Source organism: Cibotium barometz, chromosome 54, assembly GCF_041138505.1.
Source record: "Cibotium barometz isolate CiBa-2024 chromosome 54, ASM4113850v1, whole genome shotgun sequence".
In the NCBI taxonomy this organism is placed as follows: domain Eukaryota; kingdom Viridiplantae; phylum Streptophyta; class Polypodiopsida; order Cyatheales; family Cibotiaceae; genus Cibotium; species Cibotium barometz.
In genome coordinates, this window is record NC_141099.1 from 32,799,674 (window position 1) to 32,813,721 (window position 14,048).

The following is a 14,048-nucleotide window of genomic DNA, read 5'->3' on the forward strand; positions in this document are numbered from 1 at the left end:
CATACTTCATCGGCATAATTTAAGGTCAGTCATGGGCAAGTAGGAACATGACTAAATCTAAGAAAGACTATGGCCTTAAAGTTTCCCTAAGTGGTACTTAGAAAGAAAATTTTACCCAATCATAAAGTCTTTTAGTTCTATGAATGCATGTAATGATGTGCAAAAATAATTTCAAAGTCAAGAGTGAGTAAGGATACACCTGAGGTTGTACGTGCAAGTTGTAAATCTAGATCTAGTCTACACAACTGCATCTCAATAACCTGTAAATCAAACTCATCTAGCAAGCTCATTGTCAGATAACCATAGTTCATAATAAGCATACTCTGATTCGCATCATTAGGTTGATTTTTCCCATCATTTGGGTTTACTTCATATATATGTGTGTCCTCTAGTATACTAGGCAACGATTTGAGTGCATCCTCACTATGGTATGACATGGATACTATAGGTAAATGAGCTAAGTAACTATCGTGAGGTAAGCTGTCTAGGAAATCACCTATGCTCCAAAAGGGACAAGGAGTTGAAAACATTACTTGAATAAATGTTGGTGTAAGTCCATAAGTAACATTGAGATGTAAAATTGAAAATTGAGATGAAGCATGGTAGGCATTTCCTAGAGCTTTTGTAAGACCAGATGGTGCATGGTCGGTGATTTCCTAGGGATCCATCCGGTTCTTGGAGAGATGTTGACATTGATGCAAGAAGTTGTTTAGTAGCAAGCCTTTGCTCAAGTACTCGGTTCTCATGAATTACTTTTGAAAAGGGATATATCCATCCAGTTTACATGCTTAACATATCAACCACACCTCCAAGCTCAAACCGTCATCCACGGCTATCAACATGCTCATCACCACCAAGGGATCTCATGCAAAAGCACTAGTGAAGACCAAAAACACACCCGTGACCCACCTTAGAAATTGCAAAAGAAAAAGACAAAGAAGCGACAAAAAAAGTTAAAAAGCTCTCCGCTCTGCGCATATCTTGAAGACAACAACAATTGTTGGCACCTTATCATGAGTTGGAATTGTCATTTTGAAATGAAGAAGGTTTTCCAGTCCTAATAATAGCCTGATCTATCACTGCTTTGCTCAAGTTGCTGAGCATTTCTTCCTCTTGAATATAATTCTCTGAAGCAACACTTGCTGCTTCTGCCTACAAATCCGTAGAGAGAATTCAGTAAAATATTTCAACATGCTCGAACTGCTGCTTGAATTTTTTTTAATGTTTTATTATTTATTCAAACCTGGTGATATCTTCCTCGCATTTTCGAAGTTGAGCACTTTTCACTGTGGTACTCTGGAAGCAGTAAATGAGTGGATATGTTTTCATTGATAATATCAGCAGCACATCCGTGTGGCACGTTCTCTACTGTTCTGAAAACCTGCAGCATTGTTACCATAGTAAAATAAGAGATGTAGTTACCTGAAAGCCTTTTTACAATAAGTATAACAAGTACATTTTTAGATGACTTGTGGGTGGGGGGGTTTTCTGGGACAGGCATGCCCCTTCAAGTGTTGGGATTCCCGAAACGAGAGGAGGAAGAGGCTGTTGCCTTCTATTCCATTCAATCTGGATGGCAAATGGAGAGATGTGATGTACAGGTGATCACTTGGCTATGTGATCCGTCCAGTGAGAGTAGTGGGTCACTCTGGGAAGCGTTGGTATACTGACCCTTCCCTAGTGATGGCTACTCATGCTTCGTGGTGCCTATGGCTCTATGGTGGATGCCCTATCACATATCTACATTGGGACCCTGGTGAGTGGGAAGGGAGTGATGTGGCCCATGAGGCTACACTGTGCATAACGCCAGGTTGCTCATATGCTTGGACAGACCCAGACAGCTCCCACTCTTAGGCCTCACTGGGAGGTGTATGACATTACACCCCCCCCTTCAGAGGAGATCATAGTGGTAGAGACTCTGGCACTCGTACAGGAGGAGCAAGATATCCTACTTTTATGCCTTTTTCTACACGGTGGGTTGCCCACCAACCAGTGGAGATCCATTATTGGCGTGGACCCCTCTTGTCGTAGAGTCCCAGCTCCATCCGAGATAGTGTATCATTCCTTATGGGAGTGCAGAGGAGCACAGAGGATCTGGGTATCTATAGCCCAGCTCTTGGGCAGATTGAGGAGTGATCCTATCTATATTATTTGGGATGCTATTGCATGATTGAGGAGTGATCCTATCTATATTACTTGGGGTGCTATTGCATGGTTGACTCAGTCTGGCCCATATCTTCTTTTTGAGGGCAGGGGAGCAGAGTCTGTTTTACTTGTCCATAGGGGCATAGCTCAGAGATGTTTGCTTCAGGATATCCCCCAGTTACGATACACCCCACCTCCGTTGAGTCACACTCTTTTGGCCACCTGAGCCCACATACAGGCATCTTCTAGAGCTGCGCAAGAAAATAACAGCAAATTCATGAGATATTAGAACCGTGGTATTTTGTTCTCCTCCACTCCTACGGGGATTTTATGGAAGCATAGTGCCCCCGATTGCGTGATATCTCCCTACCTTTTGGTTTGAGAACTTCCTTTGTATGATTTTATTTCACTTAACAGGAGTCTCTTTTCTAGGGAAAAAAGTTAAGTACGAGAAGGGAACCTTTAATCTATACCTCGACTTTTTCGAGAGTCGCCAAAATTGCAATTTCTGCTGCTCTTTCCTTCACTACATTACCTACCCCGTCTTCCTTGCATACCACGTATAATTCTACCCTACAAAAGATCAAAGACAAATACAACGTGAGTCCTCTGCCTGAACAGACATGAGAGCACATATTGGTTGACTCACTCAATTCATCTTCACATTTTTACAAATGGTGCCATGTGATGTATCGCTCACCTTTGCTTCAAGTCCAATCCGCACCGGCCACGTGACGAGCGTGCTGAGCAGGCTATTTTATTGACTATAGCCATTTGTCTCTCAACTTCCTCATTTATCCATTCCTTCAGACAAGCAAATACTGATTAGCACAATGACCTTACACAGAAAAACTTACTCAGTTTCATAAGTAGCTTACTTCTTTGTGGGACGGATAAGGTGCCAGCATAATTGATGGCTGCAAATCAATTTCTTGCAACCTCCGTGGAAGCCTTTGCCATAGCTCCTCTGATATATATGGCATGAAGGGATGCAAGAGCCGGAGTCCATTGTCCATGCACAACCATAGAGTATTCAGTATTGCCTTGATGATACCAGCATCTCCAGCTAGAGCCGGCTTGGAAAGTTCAATAAATACATCACATAAGCTGTACCACCACCAAGAATGCACAGCTGTTGCAGCAGCTGAAAGATCATAAGTTTCGAGGGCATTGACTGTAATCCTGATGGTGTCATTTAAAACTGCGATGATCCACTTACAACCGAATGGTAATGAATCTAAATTGAGATCATCCTGTGGAGAAAAATCTTCGCCAAAATACATTCTGGCAAACCTCACAGCATTCCACAATTTGTTGCACCACCGCTTGTACCCATCTACTCTTTTAATATCCAAATTCATGCTGACCTCCTGTAAAATACAAGCCAGGATGATGAAACAAACTACGAAATCTGGTTTACATAGTGGCAACACTTGTCCTTGAAAGAAACCGCCTTACCTGTCTACTATAAGCAACAAGGCAGAAGCGAAGAGAATCTGCTCCACAACGAGGAATTCCTCTTGGAAAGCTTTCCCTCTGCCCTTCTTTAGCCTTTTCTAACTCCCATTTATTATGATTGCTTTTCTCCAACTGTTTATGTAGATCATTCAAAGTGGCCCCATAAACGATGTCTAGAGGATCAATCACATTTCCTAAAGACTTTGACATCTTGCGGCCATGTGCATCTCTCACCATTGCATGGAGATATATCTACAAGAGCATAAGAGTTACACATCCATATCATAAGGACTAGACAAAATACATGACGATTGTTGAAAAAAGATCCAACCTGCTTGAATGGGACCTGGCCAGTCAGGGTAATTCCAAGCATCACAATTCGAGCAACCCAGAAGAAAAGAATGTCATGTCCAGTTTCGAGAAGAGACATTGGATAAAATAACCTTAGATTTGATGTATTACTAGGCCATCCCACCGCCACAAAAGGAAATATCCCAGATGAGAACCAAGTGTCCAGAACGTCAGGATCTTGGTCCAGGCCATAATTCTTCCCAGGAAACTTCTCAGTTACTAGGTCCTTTGCTTCCATCTCACTCCTAGCCACAATCCAATGATCATTGTAAGCTCCCATTTCCTTTATTTCATCATCCTCCAAAGTCACGTACCAAGCCGGTACTCTATGACCCCACCAAAGTTGCCTTGAGATGCACCAATCTTGAATGCTATCCAGCCACCTGTAAAATCAGGAAGGTACTTTTACCTGAGAGCTTGCAGAGCACAGGAAACAAAACCCACTACCTAATTTCGTGAAATTTGCACGACTTGGAGAGAAGCATTCCAAGTAAATTTTATTGCATACCTGTACCACGTGTCCTTATACCGTTCAGGAAGAATTTTAACTTCACCACTTTGAACAGCACAATTTGCCTTTATTGCCATGCTATCACATTTGATATACCATTGCGGCTTGACCAGGGGCTCTATCACATCACTGGTCCTAGAGCAAAGACCAATCCTCATAGTATTCTCTGCGGCCCCTCTGTATAAACCCTGCAGCATGCTCAAACATGAAACATAATTTATTGGATACTGATTACATCTCTATTTTCACACTTTGTATGTGAACCCACCTTGCTAAGTGGAAGGAATAAAAAAACAAGTGCAATATATATATATATATATATATGTATGTATTTATGTATGTATGTATGTATGTATGTATGTATATCTTTATAAAAAACTCAAAGGGCCCATGGGACCAGCCTAAATTTCAATATATGATGTATATATCTGTACAATTATACAATTGCTCCCTTTCAACCAGAGATGTCTCTGCCCGTTCTGCATGCTGAAGAGGCTACCTTAATTATCAGAACAGGCCGACTATATAATGCTCACAAAAACCTCAAGGTGAATTGAGTTCAATATCCTCCTTCCTTGTTCTTTCACAAATTAAACCCCTTTTGCATGCGAATCATCTTGGGCTGCTTGTTGGCATAGTTACTCGTGTTGCCAAGGTGTAGTGTAGCAACACCTCTCTCTCTCTCTCTCTCTCTCTCTCTCTCTCTCTCTCTTTCCAGTTTTGCATGACCACTGCTGCCACTGACTGACTAGCAAGGGGGCATGCTTCTCTAGCCCATATGGAAAGACAATGTTTCTTGGCACATTTCTAGGAGCCCCGTACTACGTGTTGACTTATTGACACTTTAGTACAACCAGCAGCTATTTATGGTACAGCCTTTTGGGGCCAGGTCTAAGAAGGACGAGTGGAGGAGAATAGAAAGGATAAGGGTGATGACGATGTCATGATCTTCTGAAAGTGGAACAGCATGAGTGTCAGCATGGTGGTTGGTGAGCAAGATAAATATTTAATGATTCGTACTTGGGTGCCTGGACAAATAGTTCATCAAGATCCCAGGATACATACAAATACACAGATTTCTTTATAATGCAAGAATCCACATCAGATTCCACTACCCATACTAGCGCCTGTGCTCCAACTTCAAAGCACCACCGTGTGCTCCGGCTCCATGCCCCAAAGGAGTTCTTAGCAAGAGAGCTCGATCCATTCTAAGACACCCCCAACCCAGAGCAACAGGAACCTCCACCACAAAGAGAGATTCAGGAGGTTCCCTCTTTCTGCCCTGAGATTGATACCGACTGAGGAGGGATCATAGGATCTGCTATCTGGATGTACACACATTGGTGTTTCTCATTTCCTTTCCAGTTCTTCCATGGCTCAGTATATCCATGCTACCATTGTATTATTTATGGTCCCATAGCCCCTATAGATGTTAATATAACTTTCTTTCTTCTTTCATTCTCTCTATCTCTCACACACACATACGAGAGAGCTCTGACATGGATGCCCCTACTCGACTGTTCAGGCAGCGCACCTTAGCAGCTCCTAGGTGTCTCATTAGACTGAGTGATCCAGGAGCAACGAGCTAGATGCCTGAGACCCACTAGTCTGAGAAGATGCTTCACTTGGCAGCCTCAAATCTGAGAGATCCTCTTGAGGCACAGGAATTCCCCTCCACAAATAGTGGACATGGACAGCCTCCATGCACACATCGAGCTGCTTGCTGTTTCTGCTGCGGCCTAGTTTGTCATGTGCCAAGGTCTAGGGCAGCTCTCTCTCTCTCTCTCTCTCTCTCTCTTTAGTTTGCAGATGCAAGGTACATGTGGGTCCGAGTATGTAGAGAGGGGCTCTGTGAGCTATATGTGGCGGTATGCTACTTTCCCCCAGCCCACTCCAGGAGGTTTGCACCATCAGGAGAGTCGCCCTATACTCCACTATATGATGATATCATGAGTTTTGCCAGCATGGGAGACATATTACTATTGGGAGACTTTAATGTACGTACAGGCACAAAGCAGACAGAGCTGTATGATACTCGGGAGGCTATGTACCAAGAGATCACGGCAGAGGATGTAGGGTTGCAGAGATCAGCACAGGATGAGGGGGAGATTACAGATTATGGCAGGCATTTTCTCACACTCGGGAGTGCACATGGGTTGGTCATATACAATGGCCTATGGAGATGGCAGGGATTAGATGCTCTCACACACTAGAACTCTAAAGGGAGAGCGAGCACACTGGACTACCTGATGGGATCTCCTTCATTGATACCTGATGTGCGGGGTTTCACGATTTCCAGTCGGCCCACTACATGCATCCACCTCAATTTGCGTTTCGCTCCACTACCCCCCCCCCCCCCCCCCCCCCCCCCGCACCACTGCCCACAGAACAGTTGGTATGATGATGAGTGTCGTGAGACACGAGCACAACTACAGCATGAGATTGCCATTGGGACTCACACACATAGACAGGCCAGGTTGATCTTTCGACGCCTTGTGCGGACGAAGAAACGAGCCTACCTGGCTAAGTTACAGGAGGAGATCTACCAACTCTTCCTGGGGAAGGACAGCAAGAGGGCATGGAAGATGTTTTAGGAGAGACAGCCTGGTACTCCGATTACTACACCTGAGGAAGCTTATGCTAGAGAGCTATATGATGCACCAGGATAGCCCCCCACCCCCCCTCCACTAGGAGACAGACCAGCTAGCAGCACCTTTTTTACTATGCGGATGGTGCTAGATGCCATAGAAAGGTTACAAAATGGAAAGGCACAGCATCATGATGGGCTAGTTGGAGAGCACTTCTCATATGCACGCGATACTTTGGCTCCACTGATTGTACATGTGTTTAATCGTGCCATTTGTGAGGGTTTCCCAACAAGCTGGATAGAGCATATTATTGTACCACTCTTTAAGAGTGGGGAACCCATGGTACAAAGCAACTATAGGACGATCATGATTGGTCATTACTTGGCCAAACTATATGGCTCTATATTGGAGTCGGAGCTCAGCCGTTGGGCAGAGAGGCATGGTCATCGAGCACAGGAACAGGCTGGCTTTAGGAGAGGATTTACTACCTTGGATCACATACTGACACTTCAGGCACTTATTGAAGAGGGCAGGGCTCAGAAGAGAAGGATATACTGCTGCTTTGTGGACTTCTGCAAAGCCTTCGATACCGTACCATGTGCCAAGCTTATGCACAGATTGCATGACATTGAGGTACTTGAGGATATGCAGTGGGGAATATATGCTTTGTATGAGTTTGTGATAGGCAAATTCCGAGCTCCAGGTGGACTATCCGATATGGTGACCAGCACGATAGGGGTGAAGCAGGGATGCCCGCTATCACCCACCCTCTTTGGACTGTACATTGATGTGGTCTCCGATTATGTGGACATATGGGGAGGCCCAAGGGCATGCCTGTTCGGGGTGTTGATACCCATCTTGTTATATGTTGATGATATTGTTCTAATCTCAGACTCTCCGGAGAGATTACAGAGACATCTAGATACATTACAGGCATTCTGTGCGGATAGAAATCTAACAGTGAACCTTGGGAAAACCAAGGTTATAGTGTTTAACACCACACAAGCATGGGTGATGAGATCAGAGCCTCAGTTCACTTTCTGAGGGGAGCCGGTTGAGTATGTCAAGTCATATGTCTATTTGGGAGTTACTTTCACAGGACCGCGTTTCTCCTTGAAGGAGGCAACAACAGCTAGATTAGCTCGAGGGCATGCAGCCTTGGGGGCACTTGAGAGGCAGTGTGCACACATACAGTTTCAAGAGCCGTGCACCAAATTGTGGCTATTTGATACTTGTCACAGTGACCCTCCCGTACGGAGCTCCAATTTGCGGGCCCAGCATACATCACAGATCTCAGAGAGGGACGGATGAGGGATGGAGGCATATGGAGAGACCACTGATTATGATGATTTCCGGCATGATTCGGAGCAAATAATCGGCTGTTCGGGCTAAGCTAGGTGCCGCACGAGCAGTGACCGAGGCCCTATTCCAAGAAATTACCTTTTTACAGCGGCTATGGGAGCTCCCTTAGCAAAGGTACTCCTGATTGGCATTGACCTCATCAATACGATTGGTAGAGGATGGAGATACTCCACTCTGACAATATCCATCCTAATCACGCAGTTCTGCTATGAGCGGCTGAGATCCAAAAATGGACAATCCAGGCTGTACTGAAAGGGTGGGAGTGCCTCTATCTGCAAACCATGTAGGTCAAACCATGATCTCATCTGAGCATACCAGCAATGACATAAAGACGACATGGACTAGTCCCCTTGAGCCCTTAGGCACGAAAATGGCTCATTACAAGAGCCATTTTCTGCACCTCTCATCAGATGATTTTATCACCCACCCGACGTACATGGATGTACACCTATCACATGGGATACGTTGTGCCATTGGACAGATCCAGACCTCATCACACCAACTGCGGATTGAGACAAGGCGATATATGCATCAGATCTCGGATGATCGCATTTGTTGGCTATGCTACCATGAGGCAAAGACAGAGGAGCACTACATTTGCCGATGTACAGTCTATTATGAGATCCAAGGGAGATATCACTGCCTCTTCCGAGAGGGTTTTGGGCCATTACACAGGGTCATGGAGTTTGAGGATTAGAGATTCCTGGGATTGTTCCTACTTGAGCTCAGGAGACACAGAGACACCCTCTTGGCAGACAGGAGACCGAGCCATGATGTACCTAGACAGAGGATCCTGACAGATTTCTTCAGCACCAGCACCAACAGCCCAACCCACACAGTGCACACCTCCTAATACCTCCTCCATCGGGCCATCAGGGCACCAGCCACACTCCCAAGGAGTCACCAACTGATAGAGCAGTAGTCTCATGCCTTGTCGGCCACACCCACCAGGATCCCGACCATGGCATCCCATTATTGCTTGGCATCGGAGGCGCCTACCTCACTTCTACGACCTCTTCATTCTAGACAGCCCCATGGCAGAGATACTTGATTTGAGGAGAGGGTAGCACTTCAACTAATCAGCATACATGGATCTACTTGATATACATTTTCCAGTATTTTCTACTCAGTATTATCTAGGAGTCTTACTTACAGTTCTTATAACTGTAAGATAGTCAGTTTATTGTACTTTTCAGTTTCATTTGGTTGTTCTCTTTGATGAGACACCAACTTCAAGTGTACTCTCATTTTTGGTCTCATAGGCCATTATGGCCTCTTAGAGACGTTAATATATCATTTCATTTCATTTCTCTCTCTCTCTCCACAAAATAGCTCAGACCTGGATGCCCCTTCCCGACTGGTCAGGCAGCACCCCTTAGCAGTACTAACCCACCGCTCAAGTGTCTCCTTAGATGGATCAATCTAGATACAACGAGCTAGATGCCTGAGACCCACTGGGGAGAAGTTTCTCCACTCGACAGCTTCAGATCCAAGAGCTCCTCTTGATTCACAACAGGAGTGCTTCTCCATAAACAGTGGCTGTGGAAAGCCGCCATGCAGATATTGATGCCCAAGACCCACATACTGATCCCACCCCATTGGATCATTGTATCATTGACATTCATATGGATGCGTTTCCTCCCATTTTCTTCTTTATGTTTTTTTTCCCATGATTCATCACTTCATGTACGGAGTTTCTGCAATTTTGGCTAGAAAACGGCCGTACTTTCAGTGCAGTTATAACACTTTTAATGCTGACTTTAATATGTACTTTCTTTTCATTGTAGCCAAAAAAAATTTCATTACCTTCTCCATCAATGCGCTCACCACAGCCTTCCGTGCCTCAAACCGCCTCATACCTTGAAATCTCTTACCCCCAAAACTGTTTATCTTTCCATCATCAGTGAAGATATTCATAAAGGGCAAATTGTGGCGTTTACCACATGCAAAGTCCATTGCATCATGAGCTGGCGTAATCTGCAGAAAATGCCTTACATAAATATTCCAAAAAGAAGCAATCACATCATTCTTTTAAAAACTGCAGGTAACATCTGAAGATCTTAAGGTGTTGGAAATCACCTTCACAGCACCGGTTCCAAACTCCATATCAACCAGTTCCTTATCACAAATGATGGGGAGTTTTCTCCCATCAAAAGGATGAATGACAAATTTGCCATGCACGTGAGCATATCTGGGGTCCTCTGGATGCACTGCAATTGCAGTGTCACCAAGCATCGTTTCTGGTCTTGTGGTAGCAACAACGACCTCAGCAAGTTCTCCTTCAATAGGGTAAGCAAATGAAGTTATTACCCCAAACTCTACAGGATATTCATATCCAGGCACCTTCATTGAAGTTCGCCCTGTAAGCTCTATGTATTCCACCTGGCAGGAAAATGCCATAAGGCATCCAGTTCATCAAAATTACCAAAGAGCACTGAACACAAATATCCTTGCATTGATGACCACTGTTTTATTCCAAAGTACAAGCATTCAAAAGATTATACACCTCAATGTCTGAAATGGCAGTCCTAAGAGTACAATCCCAGTTTACGAGTCGGCTGTTCCTGACATTGGAGGCCTCAAGATTTGTTAGGTAATGTATTGACATGTTGCAATTTCAACATCATTGTGTGTTTTCATACGTTCTGCCTAAACAAGCAATGCCTCAATGAAATCACAATGACCACCGCCAAGGCTCGCCCAAAGGAGAAAGAGAACACAAATGTTGCAACCAAGCTCAAAATTTCCCAACCTTGGCTACACAATTACTGTTGTGAAACACAATAAGTTTATATACATAATGTTCAGAAGGTGCCAATTATTACACTTCCTTCTTGTGAGTGCTAAATCAGTCTCATTTGGTGAAGCTATAGAAACGAAAATAATCAAGCCCTCACATTGAGGAACTCATGACATGTTGAAATAAGGCATTCATTGCTACCAGGAGGGCTCAAATTTTAAGAAGCAGCAAGGGTGAATGAATACCTGTAGATTAATCCTTTGCTATGCAACTGTACAAATGCTTCTACAACTGCCACAGATCTTTTTTCATCCATGGTGAAACACTACAATTTTTGTGAAAAAAGAAATAGTGAGTCCTACAATGGAGACTTAGTGTGTGCCATCAAAAAGTCATAAAACATTGACCTTGTATAAGAAAATGTGGAACAAAGAGTCTAACAATGATAACTCATCACCCGTTAATTTCAGAGCTGAGACTATGAGAATATCTCAAGAAGCTTTCCATCATATTTTCTGCTCAAATGTAAGCACGGCACAAATTATATAAACTTACTTCTCGAGACCAGTCCAAAGAAGCTCCCATTCGCCGAAGCTGTTTACAGATGGTGCCACCGTACTGCTCTTTCCACTTCCATACCTAAAATAGAACATTCCCTTCATGTAAAAAATGATCATTGTCTCTGTTTACAATCTCATATAGAAATTTAGAAATTTGGAAGTATGACGCCAGCCAAACATGCAAACTAATCCCTAGAGCTTTAAACTGAGTGCTTAAAACTGTGAGCTTTGAGCTTTGATCTTCTTACAGTAGCAATTAGACATGCTTAAGAATGGGATGAAGACTGCACTCTTAGCGGATCTTCCCTGGTCAATGGTGTTTCAAGCTGAGAGTGATAATTCTCTCGGTAAAGGCCTCAAAGCTTTTTATTGGCAACACATTACCCCTCACAGAGGCAAGAATATCTTTCTTACATCAGGTTTAGGGAAGCTTGTAAGTACTTTCAAACTTGTGGCAGCATCCCCCATGTAATGTCTCTTTTGAGGTAAAATTTTCCTCTAAATCTCAATCTCAAATCTTGTACCACAAAAAAGAGGTTAAATGAACTGGTTTACACCGGCTGAAGTAACACGATACTTGTGCAATGGGATTCAAGGTGGAGGGTTTATAATATTGTACTTTCATCCAACTCTTACCTCTCACGTATCACTGCATCCATCTTATGAGTTAACAAAGAGAAGCATTCAGGGACTAATAAGAAGGCTGACGAATTGAGAGAGATGGGACTGAAACTGGGACCTTAACAAGTCAATGGTGGATAGCCTTCATAGTGCGTTCTACATATCACAGATATTTCTGCGTATTGCCTCCGTAAAGTACCAGATCTCGTAAACCACATCGATTGGGCTGTGTTTTGACTTCCCTTACAAACGTAGTTGCCTTCTTGCATTTTGATTAGTCATCTCTACAAATCTTATCATTGACATGATAATAGAAAATGGAAGAAAAATAGACATAAATCATCTTCCATTATCCTTCTAAGCCCTGTTGGAGGGCCTTTACCCAACAGCCCTGCAATATTCCAAGCAATTTCGGTGCATATGCTATGGAACTATTTTATGCCAGTTCACACACAGACTGGTTATCATTCAAATTCAAGCCATAAGCCATCTGCAACAAAGGACCGCTAACATAGGTTCCACCGTGTTCAACTACACCATCCTTGCCGTCGTGGTGGCACCTTTCGCAAGGGTAGCTATGCAGAATGTTTTCAGCAGACTTACATAGCCTTGTAGGAGATGAGAACTCCGTTTTCTCCTACTTGTTTTTGCATGGTGGGCTTGTCGTTAATCGACGGAGAGAAGTTCTGGGTGCAGACTCATCTTGCCCTAGATGAGCGGCAACTACTGAGTCAGGTTCAGCATTGCATTTAGGGATGCAGAAACTGTCAGTTGATTTGTGCTTAGTGGCTGGTCTCATTAACAGTTTCAGGAGCAGCAAGGTTTACATCAGATGGGGCTCTTTGCCTCCATTAGCTCAGCATGGTCCACAGATGTTTTACGAGGCAAGGGATTGTGATCTTGTCATCATGGCTTATAGACAGATGGTCTGGAGCAGTTTTTAAACTCACAGTTTGTACCACCTAGAGGTAGAGTGGACTCTAACAGGGAGATAAGACTAAGATTACAGCTTGGTAGATTTGGAAAGCTAGATACATAGAAGTCAAGCACGGCACTCAGCCTATCTACACCTTTTGGGCTGTATTATACACACAGTCATGGCCACATGGGCTTGTATCTATAGAACCTTCATCATCTGCACAAGAAAAGCGCAATGCATTTATGATGGAATGGAATGCCGGGATCTTTATTTCCCATACTCCCTCAGAAACATCAGCTACTGGATTGCTTCCACATATTACAAATATGTCGAAGCCTCTTTAATCATGTACCAAGCATGTATGTAAAATTGAAAGATTAGAATAGAAGAGTCCCATACTCCCTCAGAAACATCAGCTACTGGATTGCTTCCACATATTACAAATATGTGGAAGTCTCTTTAATCATGTACCAAGCATGTATGTAAAATTGAAAGATTAGAATAGAAGAGTCTTCTTGTTGTACCAAACCACGTATCACAAATATGTGAATGATCTTACCTCGCCAATAAATTTCTCCCGACCCAGGTCATGTCTGGTCATGCTTCTTTCATTCATTAGTTTTTTTTCCACCACTACCTGCAAATAATCATGAGTAAGAAGTTCAGCATCGCTCACCTAGGCGAGTATCCTATTTTCTGTGCTTAGGCATTACCATCCACTTATATGGTAACAGTCATGTCCTTCAAAATAAATATGCACCCCACGGTCACATCTAAAACCATGCTCATGTAA

At 43.6% G+C, this 14,048-nt stretch overlaps 1 protein-coding gene across 1 annotated transcript in view; it reads right to left on the reverse strand.

Moving 5' to 3' along the window:
- Nucleotides 1–950: 950 nt before the first annotated feature.
- LOC147608055 (valine--tRNA ligase, mitochondrial 1-like) overlaps nucleotides 951–14,048 on the reverse strand; it is a 16,138-nt gene continuing 3,040 nt past the window's right edge. The window contains exons 4-17 of the mRNA XM_086789965.1: nucleotides 13,815–13,892; nucleotides 11,711–11,794; nucleotides 11,401–11,480; nucleotides 10,922–10,979; nucleotides 10,495–10,797; nucleotides 10,222–10,392; nucleotides 4,463–4,653; nucleotides 3,935–4,337; nucleotides 3,604–3,855; nucleotides 3,024–3,515; nucleotides 2,846–2,949; nucleotides 2,619–2,718; nucleotides 1,244–1,381; nucleotides 951–1,152 (exon numbers count right to left, since the gene is read on the reverse strand). Coding sequence (XP_086646091.1) covers nucleotides 1,012–1,152; nucleotides 1,244–1,381; nucleotides 2,619–2,718; nucleotides 2,846–2,949; nucleotides 3,024–3,515; nucleotides 3,604–3,855; nucleotides 3,935–4,337; nucleotides 4,463–4,653; nucleotides 10,222–10,392; nucleotides 10,495–10,797; nucleotides 10,922–10,979; nucleotides 11,401–11,480; nucleotides 11,711–11,794; nucleotides 13,815–13,892 — 2,595 coding nt within the window. The 3' untranslated portion in view covers nucleotides 951–1,011. The remainder of the gene's footprint in view (nucleotides 1,153–1,243; nucleotides 1,382–2,618; nucleotides 2,719–2,845; nucleotides 2,950–3,023; nucleotides 3,516–3,603; nucleotides 3,856–3,934; nucleotides 4,338–4,462; nucleotides 4,654–10,221; nucleotides 10,393–10,494; nucleotides 10,798–10,921; nucleotides 10,980–11,400; nucleotides 11,481–11,710; nucleotides 11,795–13,814; nucleotides 13,893–14,048) is intronic.